Raw genomic sequence first — 19,212 nt, 5'->3', positions numbered from 1 at the left:
TTTACAATAAGTTATTTGAGACACAATCTATCTCTAAGTGCACTACAATATTCAATATCAGTCCAAAGTGTAAAACTAACCCTGTTAAAACATTCACTGTTTTCAATGCTGACATGTATTTCTTAACTGTGCAAAACTGCTCTGGATTTGGAAATGTAATGAATAATACAGTATATAGGCCTACATCAGGTTCAGCAGCATTTTTTAGTTTTTGTAATAGACACTTTTATTATTACCTTGTCAAATGTATATATGTTTTATTTGTCATATTTTTTTTATTTAATCAAACAGAAAAATTTAGTTACACTTACAGTCTGTTTAATGCTGCTCAAAAATGCTGCATTTTTACGCCAAGCCCAAATGTGAATCCACTGCGATGACAAACATGTAACAGATTGGTTTAAAAGTGACTTCTGTGTGAGCTGTACTTCATACATTGTTACATTATTGACAATAGATAATGTCAAAAATGTGTTGAAATATTGCTAATGCTACGAGTCACTGTAACTAGAAAACGAAATAAAATTTCCGTATGTGTGTTAATGTGACATTGTGTTTAAAAAACGCAAAAATTCAGAATGCGTTCTCGAAACCCTACACTGATTATTGAAAATGCTTACTTTCAAACCATTTAAAGGGTACATATCATGCTTTTAAATCATTCATTTTTACATATAAATCATACATTTGTGGTCTATATAAAGCATAACTGCAATGCTTGGGTCTGAATTCCTCATTATTATAGCTCCACAAGCCCCTTTTCTGATGTGCGTCTGTGAGCGACCCGTTTCAAAGCGGCCCCTTTAAATAAAAAGGAGATGCGTCACACCCCGCCCGCTCTCCAGGTCCATGAGTTCACGGTCAGTTCAACTCCCCACGTTCGGCCATTATTGTAGTTTGATTAGAGATATACGATTATATACGATACCTTCAAAGAACATTTTTATTCACACGTTAATAAAATGTCAACAACAGAAGACTTGTCCATCAAGCCTTACATATTCCAGCCAGAGCGAGCGAGTCGATAAAGACGACGACGAACCTGCAGAACAACCACTTCTTATGGATGTATTGGTATGTGAGTTAACTGTTTTGTGTTATTAGTGAAAGTCGACTATTTCTCTTGTTAAAACAAGCACACTGACAAGATAAATGACTAACTTACTTAAATGACAAATTATTTTTAACCATCTAAATTTGTGACTAAAATAAGACTATCATAGTCCTAGATACATTTATCGTGCCACTTCACAACATCTTGAGGCTGTCTGCACTGCATACATTAAAGCAAATGTTTGAATTGATTTAGTCTTTTGTGTCGAAGTAGTGCAAGCACTGGAGTCTGTCAGAAATAGAACCGGATATATCAGTTTACTGTCTCTGAGTTGTTGTGTGGCACTGCATTTAGTGTAGATATACTATCACTGATTATTATGGGTTCTACTTGAAACATACATGCATCAAAATGCACGTCTCGCATCAGGTGCTGACAGGGTGCAACCCACACCCTAAAGGCACATTCATCCTTATGGAACCAAAATATTTCCATATATTTTTATCAATATTTTAAATGGTGTAAAAATACTTCAAAATATATTAAATAATATATTGCATAAATGGATTGTGTTATATATTACAATATATTGAATAATACATCAGGAAATGCCGCTTTTCATATATTGGAAATTATATTACAATATATATTCACACTGTAAAATTTGCATAGGCGGTACTGTTTAAATTTATATTTGATTGACTCCCATATAAAAATCTTATACATAACGATAAAACAACGTTATTAACCAGATAATGGTATTTCAAATAAGCGTTTCTGTTCAGAAGGGGTTTTTGTTGTTGTTGTTGTTTATGTTCCTGTTAAAATTTAGATAGTTTCCTGTTTTTGTTTTCATTCCTTCAACCGGTTTAGAGCCCTGAGTCCAAAGATATTGTTTCTCTGCGCTGTTATCATTATAGTTGTGGTGTGAACTCTGCTATTCTTTTATTTTTAGAACTATATATCGTTATCGTTATAGTTATCATCCTTAAGGTGAACAGGCCTTAACACTAATTAGTTATACTGTATTTGGCTCTTGTTTTGTGTGTCTCATTTTGAGAATTATTAATCGATACTCACTGCTTCTGACACAGAAAAAAAAATGTTTAATAATCAAACACGTTTCATTTGTGCGTTATATTTGTTCTAGTTTGGATCATGGAGAACATTTAAGAATCACACCAGGACTGAGAAAATGTAGGTCTTTTCTCTCTTTCACATACAGCTCTAAAGTTGTCCTTTATATACTGTAGTTCTGATCGCTCTTGTTGTGTTCAGATGCCTGTGATCTCACACTGGACCCAAACACAGCAAACATTCATCCCTCTATGCTGGATGCAGGGTTTATGATGCCTCAGTGTCTCTGTGTCAGATTTAACAACCTCAGTTGAGACATCAAAAACAAACAGTCCATTTTTTAAGCAGTCACAAACTCTGTGTTTAACTATATTGACTTTGCAAAATTATGCTAGCTAAAAAAAATTCAATACAATTCTGAGCAATTTATGTTTAAATTATGTGTTTTTGTAAGACTCGAAAAACGGTAAGATGCACAACTCTCTGAGAGAACCAAGCAAATTAACATTTGAACTCTCCCTCCTACACTATTGAGACGAAGGTCTCGCCTCCCTCATCCTAATCTACATCTATCTCTTGCAGAGATTAACCAAACTCTCACAAGAATATAAATGTTTTAATGGGAATGATTATCATCTAGTTTTTGTTTAGTATCATTTGAAATGTCTCAGTGTGTCTGGTACAAATGTCTCATTTCCAAATAAGTAAAAGAAAAGGTAATAAGGTTTTTAAGAGTTTAGAAATAATTCACACACATATGAGGGTTTTGCCCCGTGCCCTCAGAAGGTTTTAACTCAATGCAAATTCCCACAGCACGCAAATGGTAAATCAACTTCTGCCCCCCAGTAAGTCTGAAATGAGGTCTGTCTATATAATGAAATGCAGCTGGAGACCAGGGCCCTTTACTGTCCCTCAGATGAGCCTGTAAAGTTGAGCGAGGCCGAGTCTCTCAGCTTCATGTATTCCTTAAATGTCGGGTTCGTCTTCACTTTATTCCAGAACATGTGATGTTTTGTATTGATTATCTTTGAACTGATTATACATTTACTGATTATATATTTACCTGCATTATAAATTGTTACATTTTGATGATTTGAACTGACTTCATTAGAATAATGTCAAAAGGAATATTCAAACATTCGCTTATATTTAATTATGCACTCGTCATGCCAGACCAGCAGAGGGAGCCCTCGCCTGAGGACTGACTGTGCTCCACTCCCTCTGCTTCTTCTGCTGGACTCATTTCCTGCTTGAATGCTATTTAACCAGAGACCATTCTTATACTCATTGCGAAGTATTGCCAGTTTACCTGCCTTACTGAGCGTTATTGCCTGTCTATTGTGTTTGATTCTGCCTGGTTATCTGTTTTATTATCTCCTTTGTTTTGGTGGCCTGATCGGACTGATGTTTTAGCCTACTCGCTCTTGTCTTTTGGAGTTCCCCTTGTGTGTTGAAAGATCTGACTGAGACCTTGGTTTTGACCCTGTGTCTGCCTCACCACATTTGTTTGCTGAAACCGTCTTTAATAAACTTCAGGCTCAGCATCCTCATTACATGCACAGATATCACCAAAACCTTTTTATTTATGGATTCAAATGAAATAACGAGAGAATACATATGAAAAGTGTATTACATTTAATCAAAAATACTTTGTAACACACAGAGTCCTTCACCCGCTGATCGGATGGGCCGATGGAGCCGGGCTTTACATTTGGATTTGTTGTAACCTTGACGTTACACTTCATATTTATCTGTTTATATTTCTTACTACTTTTTTCCTGTGTTTAGAATTTGTCAAAATATTTTGTTGGGGAACCTAATCAAAATAAATTACAAATATGAATTATGACTGAGTCTTCCTGACTTCTTTATGTTGCAGCAGTGAACGTAACTTTAATGGATAGATGAGGGGAAAATTTAGTCTCTTATCTGCCCTGTGGAACTGGTTACTGGTTTCTTCAATAAATCTTACAGTTCACTGTCTGTCATGTTACATCTGTAAAGTTCAGATTCTTCAGATACTTCTATAACAGAATCTGAATTATGCACAAGTTGACAGGCAGGGATGAATGTAATCATTAGACAAACATATTATGGTCCTGATTGAGACTTTAAACAATTTAGTTACTGATTGCTATCAGGATGTGAAGAGACTTAAGCAGTGTAACAAGAAAAGGTTTGATGCACGAAAACCATTGCCTACCCTACCTTTAATGCTTGCAACAGATCTGAGAGTCACCTGAAGATGTAATAACGCTCTGTGTCAGCAGAGATAGTTTGCTCTTCAGGTGGAGTCAAAACCAGCTCTAGTAAACGGAAGTGAAAGTAGAAAATACGCCATTCCAAGACTTGCACCTGTTAACACTGGGTATATAAACGGACGCATATTATGTGGTAAGTTGAAAACTTATTCTTTATGTAACCATATAATCATATAAAATCAACTGCTATTTTTCTTTTTTGGTCTTACTTAAATGGGATTTCAAATCAACTGTAACAAATCTGTTGAAATATGAAACAAATTGACAACATGGTTGACAGTTAAAGTTAAAGGAAATGATTTGGATTAAGTTTACAATTTTGATACGTATTCAGAATTACTCCGATAACATTAGTAAAAAATATATAGACTGAAAGCCATAGAGTAATCTTTTTATATATAAAGATACTGTGATGTACTAAATAAAAAAGTTGAAAAAGTCAAGATACAAATATATGTCTTTACCTTGACACTTTGTAATGCACTGGAATGGTGTTATTGTTTCCAGTCATCCGAAACGATTATCAACGAACCAGTGCCTGCTGATTCTGTTGCACAAACATGAGAAACCACACGAGTGCTGGTTGCCATTACAAAAATAGCATTGGCTCTGCTAAACCATGCAGACGTTAGTTGGGCAACAGGTGCATTCAGTTCGTAATTAACCCTCTGAAGTGTGCCTTCGAGTGAGCTCTCTCTCATTTCTCTCCCATTCTTCTCATTTGTATATATTTTTCTCCCAATATTACCTTCCCTATTTATATTTAGTGGCAGAAATTCTGCTTATTTGGCTTAGTTTTTTACACGCGTGTGAAATTTTCTCCCCAAGACATTGTTTTTCTTTGGATTGTTTAATAATTGTTTTCTTGTTTTGTGAATAAATTGGTTTATTCTTCAAGAATTGGTTGTTTGGATCTTTTAAGTTGCAGTATATGAGCCAGCCGTAACAAACATCTAGGTTACTAATGCAACCCCCATTCCCTTAAGGAGGGAACAGAGACATTAATCGTTAGTGACTGACGAATTGGGATCTCGCCTGAGAGCCCAATCACCTTCAAGTGGTAACAGAACAGGCCAACGCTCGTTGTCTAATGAGATTTGCATTGCAAACCGCACCCCTGCTTCCGGGTATAGAAGGGTTTGTGTGCAATACTCAGATTAAGTTTACACTGAGGAGCCGAGACGGGGTCCTGGCTGTCAGCAGAGGTACAGGAGTAGTGGTGAGGGGTATAAACATCTCTGTTCGACGTTTATCGTCAGTGGCTGATGAATTGGGATTCCTATGGAAGATGCCACAACTACTGACTCCTTCCATGGGCTCTGAGTAAGCTAATCCTCAGCCATATCCAACTGATGTGAAGGCACGGGCGCTTTGGTCTGCGCATGCGCCGGAAGTGATCTCTTCCGCATGTACGTCACTCATTGTTTACAATGAGATTTCGGAAGTACTATTGTATTATTCGTCTTCCATTGCGATTTCCTTATCTAAATATGTTTAGATCTTCACAGTGAAAGGTAAAACTTCCGAAATCTCTGTGTAAACGATGAGTGATGTACACGCGCAAGCGATCACTTCCAGTGCGAGCGCAGACTGAAGCGCCCGTGCCTTCAGATCAGTTGGACGTGGCTGTGGTTACAAGAGGTAAAAACGATATCAATACTGTTAGTTTTCTCACACAAACTGCTCGTTTCGTGTCTTAGGCCATCAATGTGTACTTACATTTACGAGTCGTTAAATCATGTTTAATCTGGACTTCTCTGTGCATGCTCTTTGAGGTGGACGCCCATACCTGCATTATATGACTGACAGACAACAACGGTTTGACCTAAAAATATCAAAATTGAAAATACTGTGGAAACAAAGACACCTACATCTTGGATGACCTTGAGGTAAGCTAAAACACACCAAAATTAATTTCAAAGTGAACTATCCCTTTAATCCAAAAGTAAAAGTCTCTCTGTTTAATTTATCTTTTTTTATCAATTATCATGATCAATTATTTTCTCAACACTATTTTTTTTTTTAAATAGGAGGACAAATTAAGTCTCTGTGAAAATATAGAAGATGAAGACATAACCTCTAAAATTAGTTCTCCATTTCCTGAATTGAGTTTCAAGTAACCCATGGAGAATCTGCCCACGGCATTCAGTGAAACAACAATGACCTCTGACCCCAGGTAAGACATTTTTGCATTTGGGAGAGGCTTTAATCCAAACTGACTTAAAGTGTATTCCAGAAACTTGCAGTCAGTTAATGAGTGGCTCCTCATGATACCATCACAGAGAGACACGGCATCACTTTCCAGAACCTCCCACATTCTCTATGTGTTTACTATTTGTCCCATTCATTTCATTCCTGAACAATCGTATAACAGCACTTCTCATGTCGCTGAATCTGTTTGTTGTATTCCTTCTTTGTAAATCGCTTTGGATAAAAGCGTCTTCCAACTGAATAAATATAAATCAAATGCTTGAGACAGGATATTGACAAACAGAAGATAAGTTTGAAATGCTGTTTTGTTTGTCTTTGTTCAGTATCAGCAAGAGGCGGAGACAAAATGCTGATTCTCCAGAACCCAGCGGTGTGTCTGTAAAGAGTAGTATATCCATTGAGCTTCCACCTGAATTCAGTGATGGACAAGTGTCCTCTGACTCTACGTTAGTATATTATTTTACTTGCTAATAGACTGTAGTGCATCACAGATAAATAATGATTAATTATTTTTGAAATTCATGTGCAGCATATGCACCAGGGTAGCAAAGTCATATCTGGTAATCAATATACATATTTCTGATGGTCTCTCTCTAACAGTCATTGCAATGGCTGTAATTGCTCTTTTCTTTTTAATTTCAGCAGGGGAGAGATATATGAGCTGATCAGATGTGTGCCGTCCTCTACAACCCAAAATCAGACCCGTATCAGGCAGGACAAATCTGAAGCAGTCCTACAGACACACACACAGGAGACTGGAGACCTGCAGAGAGTCAAAGACCAACACAAAACCAGCATGAAGAACAAGTATGAGAGATTATTTGAGGCAATGAAACTACAGGAGAATGAAACCCTCCTGAACAGGATCTACACACAGCTCTACATCATAGAGGGAGAGAGAGAAGGAGTGAATGAAGAACATGAGGTTTTACAGATGGAGAAAACAGTCAGAACACAACACTCACAAGACACTCCAATCCACTGCAATGACATCTTTAAAGCCTCTGCTGAACCAAGACGCCAGGAGAAACAGCAGATCAAGACTGTTCTTACTAAAGGCATCGCTGGAATCGGGAAAACCGTCTCTGTGCAGAAGTTCATTCTGGACTGGGCCGAGGGGAAAGACCATCAGGATGTAGATTTCATGTTTGTGCTTTCATTTCGAGAGCTGAACTTGATCCGAGATCATCAGTACAGTCTTCACACACTTCTGCTGGACTTTCATCCTGAACTTCAAGATCTGGACTCAAAGATGTATGAGGAGTGTAGAGTTGTGTTGATCTTTGATGGTCTGGATGAAAGCAGAATCCCACTGATGTTTTCAGACGCTCAGGAAGTTTCTGATGTGACTGAGACTTCATCAGTGGGTGTGTTGATGTCAAACCTCATTAAAGGAGATCTGCTTCCCTCGGCTCTCATCTGGATCACCTCCAGACCAGCAGCAGCCAATCAGATCCCCTCCAGATACATCCACCGTCTGACAGAGATTCAGGGATTCAGTGATCCTCAGAAGGAGGAATATTTCAGGAAGAGAATCAGTGACGAGCATCAAGCCAGCAGAATCATCTCTCACATCAGAAGAGCAAGAAGCCTCCACATCATGTGCCACATACCCGTCTTCTGCTGGATCTCCTCAACTGTGCTTCAGAAGCTCCTGGAAGAAGATCTGAGTGCAGAAATCCCTCAAACTCTGACTGAAATGTACATCCACTTTCTGCTGATTCAGATCCACATGAGGAATCAGAAGTATGAAGAGAGAGATCCAGAGAAACTCCTGCAGTCCAACAGAGAAGTGATTGTGAAACTTGCTGAAGTGGCTTTCCATCAGCTGATGAAGGGCAATGTGATGTTCAATGAGGAGGACCTGATTGAGAGCGGCATAGACGTCACTGACGCGTCAGTGTATTCTGGGATTTGCACTGAGATCTTTAAGGAGGAATCTGTGATTCATCAGAGGAAAGTCTACAGCTTCATTCATCTGAGCGTTCAAGAGTTTCTCGCTGCTTTCTATGTATTTTACCATCATGTAATAAAACATGATGACACGTTGAAGTTCTGTGATGTGATACATAATCTGCATAGGGATGCAATAGATAAAGCTCTTGAGAGTGAGAATGGACACCTGGATCTGTTCCTGCGGTTCCTGCTGGGCGTCTCACTGGAGTCCAATCAGAGACTCTTACAGGATCTACTGACACACACAGAGAACAGCTCAGAGAGCATCAGGAGAACCACACAGTACATTAAAGAGAAGATCAATAATGGACATGGACTCTCCACTGAAAGATCCATCAGTCTGTTCCTCTGTCTGCTGGAAGTGAAAGATCAAACTCTGTCCAGAGAGATTCAGGAGTTTGTGAAATCAGACAAACACTCAGAGAAGAAACTCTCTCCTGCTCACTGCTCAACAATCTCCTACATGCTTCAGATGTCAGAGGAGGTGCTGGATGAGCTGGAGCTCAAGAAATACAACACATCAGATGAGGGTAGAAGAAGACTGATACCAGCTGTGAGCAACTGCAGGAAAGCACGGTGAGTGATTCATCGTGTCTTAATAATGTCATTTGAATGTGTTTTTCAGCTGATATTATTGAAATAGTTGAAGAATGAGGTTAAGGATGTGTTTTTCTCTCCTTCAGGCTTGTTGGTTGTAATATTACTACTCAGTGTTGTAAGAGTTTGTCATCAGCTCTTCAATCCTCAAACTGTGTCCTGAGAGAGCTGGATCTGAGTAACAATGACCTGCAGGATTCAGGAGTGAAGCTGCTCTCTGATGGACTGAAGAGTCCAAACTGCCAGCTGGAGATACTGAGGTGTGTAAAATTTGATCTTTTGATATCTTAGTTGCTTTTTACTTTGTTTAATATAGGTTGAATATTTAGGCCTAATGTGATGATTTTTTAGGGATTCAAGCATTGAAATGAATGAATTTTAGCATACTGATTAAGGACATTTTAGCAGTTCCAATTAAGGTTCTGTTCATTTTTGTTACGTTAAAAGGTTGAACGTGTTTTAAAAAATGTATGTTTTAGGTTCCCAAAACGTAAATGAATGTCCAAAACGCATACAAACTGCAGTTTTCAATTTTTTATTGAAATCAGTGTAGTGTAAACAGCCCTTTATAGTGTTAAAGGTGACCTATTATGCCCATTTTCACATGATTTAATATAAATCTCTGATGTCCTCAGAATGTGTCTGTGAAGTTTCAGTTCAGGGTGTGAGGGCAATTGCAATTTTGTGTGTCGCTTTAAATGCAAATGAGCTGCTGCTCCGTCTCCGTTCAGATTTTATGCTGTATTTAAGAAATGTGATCCTTTATTGACTTGAAAGAATAAACTATGAATAAATTAAAGAAGGAAACTATGGACTTCGAGTTGTGAATACAAGATAAGAAGATACGCATTAAAACTTGTGGAATAACTAAGACATTCGCATGTCCCGTACAATTAGTGAAAAACACTTGCTGTTAACAAACAGAATCGCTGAAGGAAAGAGGAACAACAAGAACAGAAAAATTAGAAGAGATGTGCAGAAACACAAGAACTACAACTGACTTCCTACAACAGCCTAAGTGCCAGTGTCAGTTGGTAACTCTGAAACAGATAAATAACATTTGTGGAATCAGGGCATCTTTGTAGGTTTAGAGACATATTAATAGGTATAAATGAGTAGTTTTCCTTACTTAGACTGTTTTGTGTGTTTTAGGTTTTCAGGCAGTATGGTAACAGAGGAAGGCTGTGGTTATGTCTGTAGATGATCAGTCGGTTGATGTGTGTGTCTGTAGATGATCAGTCTGTTGTTGTGTGTCTGTAGATGATCAGTCTGTTGTGTGTGTGTCTGTAGATGATCAGTCTGTTGTGTGTGTGTCTGTAGATGATCAGTCTGTTGATGTGTGTGTCTGTAGATGATCAGTCTGTTGATGTGTGTGTCTGTAGATGATCAGTCTGTTGTTGTGTGTGTCTGTAGATGATCAGTCTGTTGATGTGTGTGTCTGTAGATGATCAGTCTGTTGATGTGTGTGTCTGTAGATGATCAGTCTGTTGATGTGTGTGTCTGTAGATAATCAGTCTGTTGATGTGTGTGTCTGTAGATGATCAGTCTGTTGATGTGTGTGTCTGCAGATAATCAGTCTGTTGATGTGTGTGTCTGTAGATGATCAGTCTGTTGATGTGTGTGTCTGTAGATGATCAGTCTGTTGATGTGTGTGTCTGTAGGTGATCAGTCTGTTGTTGTGTGTCTGTAGATGATCAGTCTGTTGATGTGTGTGTCTGTGGATGATCAGTCTGTTGATGTGTGTCTGTAGATGATCAGTCTGTTGTGTGTGTCTGTAGATGATCAGTCTGTTGTTGTGTGTCTGTAGATGATCAGTCTGTTGTTGTGTGTCTGTAGGTGATCAGTCTGTTGATGTGTGTCTGTAGATAATCAGTCTGTTGTGTGTGTCTGTAGATGATCAGTCTGCTGTGTGTCTGTAGATGATCAGTCTGTTGTGTGTCTGTAGATGATCAGTCTGTTGTGTGTGTCTGTAGATGATCAGTCTGTTGATGTTTGTGTCTGTAGGTGATCAGTCTGTTGATGTGTGTCTGTAGATGATCATTCTGTTGTGTGTCTGTAGATGATCAGTCTGTTGTGTGTCTGTAGATGATCAGTCTGTTGTGTGTGTCTGTAGATGATCAGTCTGTTGATGTGTGTGTCTGTAGATGATCAGTCTGTTGTTGTGTGTGTCTGTAGATGATCAGTCTGTTGATGTGTGTGTCTGTAGATGAACAGTCTGTTGTTGTGTGTGTCTGTAGATGAACAGTCTGTTGATGTGTGTGTCTGTAGATGATCAGTCTGTTGATGTGTGTGTCTGTAGATGATCAGTCTGTTGATGTGTGTGTCTGTAGATGAACAGTCTGTTGTTGTGTGTGTCTGTAGATGATCAGTCTGTTGTTGTGTGTGTCTGTAGATGATCAGTCTGTTGATGTGTGTGTCTGTAGATGATCAGTCTGTTGATGTATGTGTCTGTAGATGAACAGTATGTTGTTGTGTGTGTCTGTAGATGATCAGTCTGTTGATGTATGTGTCTGTAGATGATCAGTCTGTTGATGTGTGTGTCTGTAGATGAACAGTCTGTTGTTGTGTGTGTCTGTAGATGATCAGTCTGTTGATGTGTGTGTCTGTAGATGAACAGTCTGTTGTTGTGTGTGTCTGTAGATGATCAGTCTGTTGTTGTGTGTGTCTGTAGATGATCAGTCTGTTGATGTGTGTGTCTGTAGATGATCAGTCTGTTGATGTATGTGTCTGTAGATGAACAGTCTGTTGTTGTGTGTGTCTGTAGATGATCAGTCTGTTGATGTGTGTGTCTGTAGATGATCAGTCTGTTGATGTGTGTGTCTGTAGATGAACAGTCTGTTGATGTTTGTGTCTGTAGATGATCAGTCTGTTGATGTGTGTGTCTGTAGATGAACAGTCTGTTGTTGTGTGTGTCTGTGGATGATCAGTCTGTTGTTGTGTGTGTGTCTGTGGATGATCAGTCTGTTGATGTGTGTGTCTGTAGATGATCAGTCTGTTGATGTGTGTGTCTGTAGATGAACAGTCTGTTGTTGTGTGTGTCTGTAGATGATCAGTCTGTTGTTGTGTGCGTCTGTGGATGATCAGTCTGTGTATGTGTGTGTCTGTAGATGATCAGTCTGTTGATGTGTGTGTCTGTGTATGATCAGTCTGTTGATGTGTGTGTCTGTGGATGATCAGTCTGTTGATGTGTGTGTCTGTAGATGATCAATCTGTTGTGTGTGTCTGTAGATGATCAGTCTGTTGATGTGTGTGTCTGTGGATGATCAGTCTGTTGATGTGTGTGTGTCTGTAGATGATCAGTCTGTTGTTGTGTGTGTCTGTAGGTTGTCAGGCTGTATGGTGACAGAGGAAGGCTGTGGTTATGTGTCTTCAGCTCTGAGTTCAAACCCCTCACACCTGAGAGAGCTGGATCTGAGCTACAATCACCCAGGAGATTCAGGAGTCAAGCTGCTCAACGACAAACTGAAGGATCCAAACTGCTCACTAAAGATACTCAAGTATGTTTAACAGTTATGACTCATATGTGTATCTGTATGTGATTGAGGTCACCTAAGTCTGGCCACACACTTTAAGATTTTAAGCCAGATTTAGGGCCGATTTGCAACCCTAACATTGTGAGGGGTGTGGGCCCGATTCAAGGCTTCTTTTTCTTTTTGTCCAAACAATCCTCAGTTGTGTGGTGTCATTACGATTTTTTTACTGCTGCAGATCGCACTGGAGCCGGCACAATCCCAAATCGTAAATATCAAACATGCTGCAAACTACTCTTGATCGGGATGCCTCTGACGTGACTACTCTTTTTTTTCACGTCCAGTCTGCCCAGCCAGAGACTGTACACGCCACATCTACCCAGTCAGAGACAGAGTCGTTCTGTAACAAACCACACACAGGAACAGAAATCCAATAGCAATGGTTTTATTAATAAGGGCAATACAAAATCGTAGTCTTCTAGGCAGGGGTTACAATCCAATTAATCAAACCAAACATGAAAAACAAAACACGAACAAGCTCGAAACAGAACTCAGAAGTGGTGACATTTAACAACGACTCCGTAAAAAACACTGACACAGACAGGGAATATATACACACAGATCTAACAAAGTGATGGGAAACAGCTGAGTGCAATGAACTGATGAGTGACAGACAGAATGCTGAGAAATGAAGTCAAATGTGAAAGACACCGAGAGAACGAGGACCTCTAGTGACAACTCAGGAAAACACAACCAGACACTGTGACAAATACATTTGCGTATCATCTGCATTACAAAGAAATACCAAATTTTTTAAAAATATGTCCCAAGGGAGACCAAATAGGCACCAAGATGGAGCCCTGGGGGACCCCCACATGCAAAGGAAGCAGTTGAGGAGATAAAGTCTCCAAAACAAACTGAAAAAGTTCTATCAGACATATAAGATGTAAACCATGCCAATGCAGTACCCTTAATACCATCACATTGTTCTAAGCGTGTGATCAAGATCTTATGGTCTACAGTATCGAGTGCAGCCGAAAGGTCTAGTAAGATTAAAACTGCAGACTGAAACACTTCATGAATACCATGTTGATCTAGAAATTAATTCAGTCCAAATATGACCTTCTCCAGTAGTTTGCACAGAAACAGAAATTTAAGAAAATTAGCAAAGACTGATGAATCCAGATTAGGTTTTTTAAAGAGCCCCTATCATAGCATTTGAAATGTTCCTATTTTTGTTTTAGGAGTTCCCAAAAACAGTTTAACGTGCATGCAAGGATAAAAAACACTTTATTTGTCTTATAATATGCATTTATTTTTAACTGATTTGCTCAACGACTCCCAAATGATTCGTTCGACGATTCATTTTCCCAAACACCTCCTTTAAGTGACGCGAATCTGCGGTGATTGGTCAAATGACCCAGTCAGTTGTTATTGGTAAACCGTAGGCAGAGACTGTCGGCAACAGAACGCCCGTAACCAGGATTATAGCTTGTCAAGTGTTGAAAATTGTATATAGTGTTTGAACAGAAAAAGTGCACTTTCCACACGGTCCCTTACTCGCGTCTCCGTCAAGAGCGAGCTTTCCCGGCGAAACTCACATTGTGGCGGCTTTTGAGGGACAGTTCTTATTATATAGAGCGAAGTCAGATTTGGCTAAGTCGTTTAGGAGGTAATTGCCATTTTTCAATGAATGTCTGGTGAATATCAAAAACAAAACTAACTTTTCCCCGTTTAGAAGCTGCGCGGAGTGTACACAACACACACAACACAATATAATTGTGTTATATTTGGGTGGGTGATAAACAACAGCACACAACACAGGATAACTCAAAGGATAAGTTCAAAAACACAGTGTTCAAAACTGGAATAGGATAAAATGGCAAACGCAGACAGTTTAAATGTTCTTTAAAAAATAGTTGCTACCCCACCTCCTTGTCCCGTAAGTCGAGGAGAATAAAAATAGGTACAGTTCAGAGGTAAAACTTCTGAAAAAACCACTTGGCTAACCAACACCGATCCAGGTCTCAGTCACACACAGCACACCCAAGTCCTTCGAAGTAAAAAAGTCATTCAGAACAAAAGACTTGTTTGCTAGTGATCTAGCATTCACCAAGGCTATTGTAAAGGCACTGTTTGGGTGTGATCAATGGAGAATTTGCATATCATAATTAATAATTGATAATTAATAATTATTCATACAGATTTGGATCAGACCAGTCTTACATGTTAATAAATCTCCCGATGAGGGATGCCTTTTTTATTTTACCTGCATGCATGCATGTGTATCACTGCAATTAACCACAAATTACTTGGAATTAATTACACAGACCACGTTTTACAAGACAGGTAAAATTAATTAGCTCAATTAATTTACAGAGTTTGTGAAAACCAATTCTGTGGCCACAAGAATTAGCTTGCCTGCTCTATAAACACATACCCTTTAAGGTATTTTTAGTTCTGTAAAAGCTTGTAGCTTGATCTTGGCATATCAGGGACCATGTGTAATGAGCAGACAGTAAATCAATCAAAAATGAATATAATGCTTTTAATAAGGCAGAACTACTTAAGCATTTACTACGTTACAATGATACATGTATTTACAAACATTAAACACGACGAAACGAACACTACGCGGGGCGTTTGGGCAAAGGGGAACACGTGTAAAAATGAGTGAGAGGGTATAGAGAGAGAGAGAGAGAGAGAGAGAGAGAGAGATAGACAGGGTAACATTCACCTAGACAGTCAACCTTTCTGAAACAACACGAAAACACATTCTTAATGCGCTGAAAACTGGGTAACCCAAATTTACTTGCATGTGGAAGGGTTCTCTTATGTGTTGCTGCGTTCCTTGAGCAGCCTGCATTGTCTAGCCGCGAGTTGGACGGCGGCTCTTTTGTCATCCCTTGGGACAAAGCCAACCTCTTCCTGTGGGCTTCAGCCTGGGCTTCTGAGAGTGGGGAAGACGCACGCGGGAACTCCCGGTTTATTGTCCTTTGTCTAAGAGCACGCGCCCCTCGTGGGAGGGGGTGTGTTCAAGGAGGTTTTATAGTTCAACCGTTTGATCTTCAATGGCGGTAAAACATATTAAAAATACACTTTACTTTATATCTCTGTGCATATTCGGGTAGCCCATCCCCTGAGCATTTTAGAGGTGTCAAAAACATCATATGAAAGTCAAAGGGAAAATACAGAGATATTTAAAGTACATAAAGAAGGTATTTCTAACTTCTACTTATGCCGCAACCAAACAAAGTTATTTCACTGTGACATGGGGGAAAACACACACATAAAAACCATTGAATATATTTTGTTAAATGTCCTTAAACAGAAGTGTCCTTCCCTTTGTTCAGAGACCCACTCTCCCACATTCCGATGTGTCAAAGTCTTGTAACTCGATACTCACTGGACTAAGTGGATGAGTGTGGGTGTATGTGTGTGCGTGTGTGTGTGTGGTCAGGAACAGTCTCATCCAGCCACACTGCGGCTGATGTCCCTAACTCATTCCGTCCAGTCCTTACACTATCCTCACTGGAGTTGAGTCTTTGAACAACAGAGATTCACAGTCAACAGACCGAAGGAGAGTAGCGTCCACACCACCTCTTCTAAGACGAGGTGACCAATGAATGATGACCGGAGGCTCCCTATTCATGTTAGTCACAGGTACCAGCCACTTATACGCAGGATCCCAAAAGCGCCGAAGCTCATACTGATGACAATTCACGTCAAGATCTCCCAAAATCCAGCAAGGATCAGCATTTGGAAACAAAGCCCTTTATTTTAACCAACAGACCACCTTGTTTGCCATGCGTCTGAACTGCTTCTTCCTCCCGAGAGACCATGGGGTCTGGTAGAGATAGGCAGGTAATCCACGCCAGAGCAGTGTTGGTGGAGGGGGCGAGTTGTAGAGATGTTCCAATACCCTTTTTCCCTTCCCAATACCAATCCCGATACTTGGACTCAGGGTATCAGCCAATACCGAGTACTAATCCGATACCTGGGTGTGATCTTTACAGTTGCAATTCATACTAGCACTGTATTTTTATTATCTGACATACATTTCACAGCAATATATTATTTATTTTTCTTAAGTGAAAAAGAACTTCAAATGCAGCCACACACATCAAATACTTTAAACTGGAAAATGTATTTTAGATTTACAATATTACTGTATAAAAAAGTGCAACAAATGAATCTAGGAATCTAAAAAATGATATATGAATAATATAAGAAAAGAAGATCTTTATAACTTAAAGTCCAGAAACAATTTTGTTAAATACAGTCTTTTGAAAGTTTTTTTTTCTTCGTTTGAATGAGGCTTCTAGAGATTGATTCTGGCGCGGCTATCGAGTTGCCATCGTGGGACAGGCACTGTGTCAGCGAGTCAGAGCCTCGGACCGTATCGGGAAGGCTATTCCAGAGTTTTGGAGCTAAATGCGAGAACGCCCTCCCTCCTTTACTGGACTTAGATATCCTACGAATGACCAGAAGCCTTGAATTTAGTGATCTTAAGGAACGCGGTGGATTGTAGGGCGAAAGAAGGTCCATTAAATACACAGTAGCTAAACCATTTTTAGGTCAGTAGTAGAACTTTGTAATTGATACGGAACTTAATAGGTAACCAGTGTAGAGATGATAGAATCAGTGTTATTGTATTTTCTTGACCTAGTAAGAACTCTAGCGGCTGCATTTTGTACTAACTGTAGCTTGTTTATTGAGGATGCAGGACAACCGGCTAATAAAGCATTACAGTAATCTAGTCTCGAGGTCATGAATGTGTGAACTAATTTTTCTGCATCAGAGATAGATAGCATGTTACGTAGCTTAGCAATGTTGCTAAGGTGGAAAAAGGCTGTTCTTGTAACATATGAAGTATGATTTTCGAACGACAAATTGCGGTCTAGTATAACACCCAGGTCTTTATGTCACTATGCATTATGTCACTTCATTTCTCTAAATTAAATTTGTTCATCATATGATATGATTGTGTCTTTTCAGAAAAAATTGTTTTATAAAAATAAAAATAAATCCTGGATCTTGAAAAGTTTTGTTGCACTTTCAATTGAGGGCCAGAAATCTCTCGGACCTCAATAAAAAATTTTAATTTTTGTTTCAAAGGTAATCTGATGGGTCTGACGAGTTTAAAATGACATGAGGGAGAGTAAATGGTGACATAATTCATACATAATTCATGGTTGAACCATCCCATTAAGATTAGTATACTCCTACTTTAACAAGCTTTGTTTGTGTGTATGTTTTGTCAATGCATAGGTTGGACCATGGTGGACATTTCAGAAACAAACCAGGACTGAGAAAATGTGAGTCCTCTCATGCACACACAAGCACACACCTCTCCATATTTAATGATGTCATAGTTGTTCTGATCTGTTGTTCTGTGTTCAGATGCCTGTGGTCTCACACTGGATATAAACACAGCACACACTCAACTCATTCTGTCTGAGGAGAACAGAACGGCGACACACAACAAAGATCATCAGCCGTATCCTGATCATCCAGAGAGATTCGATCACCGGGAGCAGGTTCTGTGTGGAGAGAGTCTGACTGGACGCTGTTACTGGGAGGTGAAATGGGGCGGCTCGGGTCATGTAGCAGTGACATATAAAGGAATCAGCAGGAAAAGTGGGATCGGCTGTTGGTTTGGACTCAATGAGAAGTCCTGGAGTCTGTACTGTTCTGATATGAATTACACTGTCTGGTTCAATAATATCAGCACTGACGTATCTGGCCCTTCAGCCCGCTCTAATAGAGTAGGAGTGTATGTAGACGTGTCGGCCGGCACTCTGTCCTTCTACAGCGTCTCTGACACACACACACTCACACACATATACACATTCAACACCACATTCACTGAACCCCTCTATGCTGGATTTGGGGTTTATCCTGAATCTTCAGTGTCTCTGTGTCAGATTTAACAACCTCCTGTGATGAACGCCAGAAGCATATTCCACCTCAGAGCAAAACACTCAAAGGTTAATATGATTGTTTATCTCGTCAATGCAATTTTCTCACAATTGTGACCAATAAATAGTCAAAATTATAAGAAATAGATTTGCAATTGTGAGCTATATTCACAATGTAAGAGGTTACTTAATATACAATTGCAGTGTGAGATATGAGAAGTAGTTGCAATTCTAAGCTTTAAAGTCAGATTGTAAGATATAAAAACACAACAACAAGGGAAGACACCCCATCAATGAGCTTTGGAGTACGACTTCACAAGTGCAAAAAAGTGATGAGATTGGTCAGATTTTCTAATATGTTGGTTACAGTGACGTGCGGTCTGGGTAGGCAAACTAGGCACTGCCTACCCTGCCAGAATAAAAAAATAAAACATTTTCGTAAATAATAAACGTGTATTTGTATTTTTACTGTTTATTCTTATGATTTATATATATACGTTACACCCCTGAAAAAGGGGAGAAATAATCACGAGAGTGATAGAGTCAGATTTCCTCACTGAAAACTTTAGTGTTATGTTTTTGTAACAATAATACATTTTACAGATCTACAGAAAATAGTAGCTTTATAGGGCTTATTCAAGTCACAATAGCATACTCTGTAATTC

General features: G+C 39.2%; 1 protein-coding gene and 1 long non-coding RNA gene across 3 annotated transcripts; both read left to right on the top strand.

Moving 5' to 3' along the window:
- The first annotated feature begins 637 nt into the window (after positions 1-637).
- LOC148978146 (uncharacterized) lies at positions 638-6,525 on the top strand. The gene is made up of 4 exons (XR_016169383.1): positions 638-2,251; positions 2,333-4,525; positions 6,168-6,281; positions 6,437-6,525. It is a non-coding gene; the product is annotated as an uncharacterized LOC148978146 (long non-coding RNA).
- A 404-nt stretch (positions 6,526-6,929) lies between these two features.
- Positions 6,930-18,967, top strand: LOC120461954 (NACHT, LRR and PYD domains-containing protein 3). Of its 2 annotated transcripts, none has more exons than XM_089133577.1 (6): positions 6,930-7,049; positions 7,249-9,135; positions 9,243-9,416; positions 12,480-12,653; positions 17,898-17,944; positions 18,030-18,967. In XM_089133577.1, exons 2-6 carry the CDS (start codon positions 7,400-7,402, stop codon positions 18,557-18,559), a joined length of 2,661 nt encoding a protein of 886 aa, XP_088989703.1. In that variant the 5' UTR covers positions 6,930-7,049; positions 7,249-7,399; the 3' UTR covers positions 18,560-18,967. The 2 variants fall into 2 exon arrangements, with proteins under 2 accessions (XP_088989703.1, XP_088989702.1); XM_089133576.1 differs by having other exon boundaries at positions 7,246-9,135.
- Positions 18,968-19,212: the final 245 nt, after the last annotated feature.

This window comes from Pimephales promelas, chromosome 7 (genome assembly GCF_988280905.1).
Source record: "Pimephales promelas chromosome 7, fPimPro1.hap1.1, whole genome shotgun sequence".
Classification (NCBI taxonomy): domain Eukaryota; kingdom Metazoa; phylum Chordata; class Actinopteri; order Cypriniformes; family Leuciscidae; genus Pimephales; species Pimephales promelas.
This window is presented reverse-complemented; position numbering and strand designations above follow the sequence as displayed.

What these genes read in the sequence shown, in the direction of transcription:
- LOC120461954 (XM_089133577.1), top strand. Translation starts at nt 7,400, where the DNA reads ATGAAGAACAAGTATGAGAGATTATTTGAGGCAATGAAACTACAGGAG. An exon ending in AGCAACTGCAGGAAAGCACG is followed by an intron (nt 9,136 to 9,242) that starts GTGAGTGATTCA and finishes TCTCTCCTTCAG; the next exon opens with GCTTGTTGGTTGTAATATTA. An exon ending in TGCTCACTAAAGATACTCAA is followed by an intron (nt 12,654 to 17,897) that starts GTATGTTTAACA and finishes GTCAATGCATAG; the next exon opens with GTTGGACCATGGTGGACATT.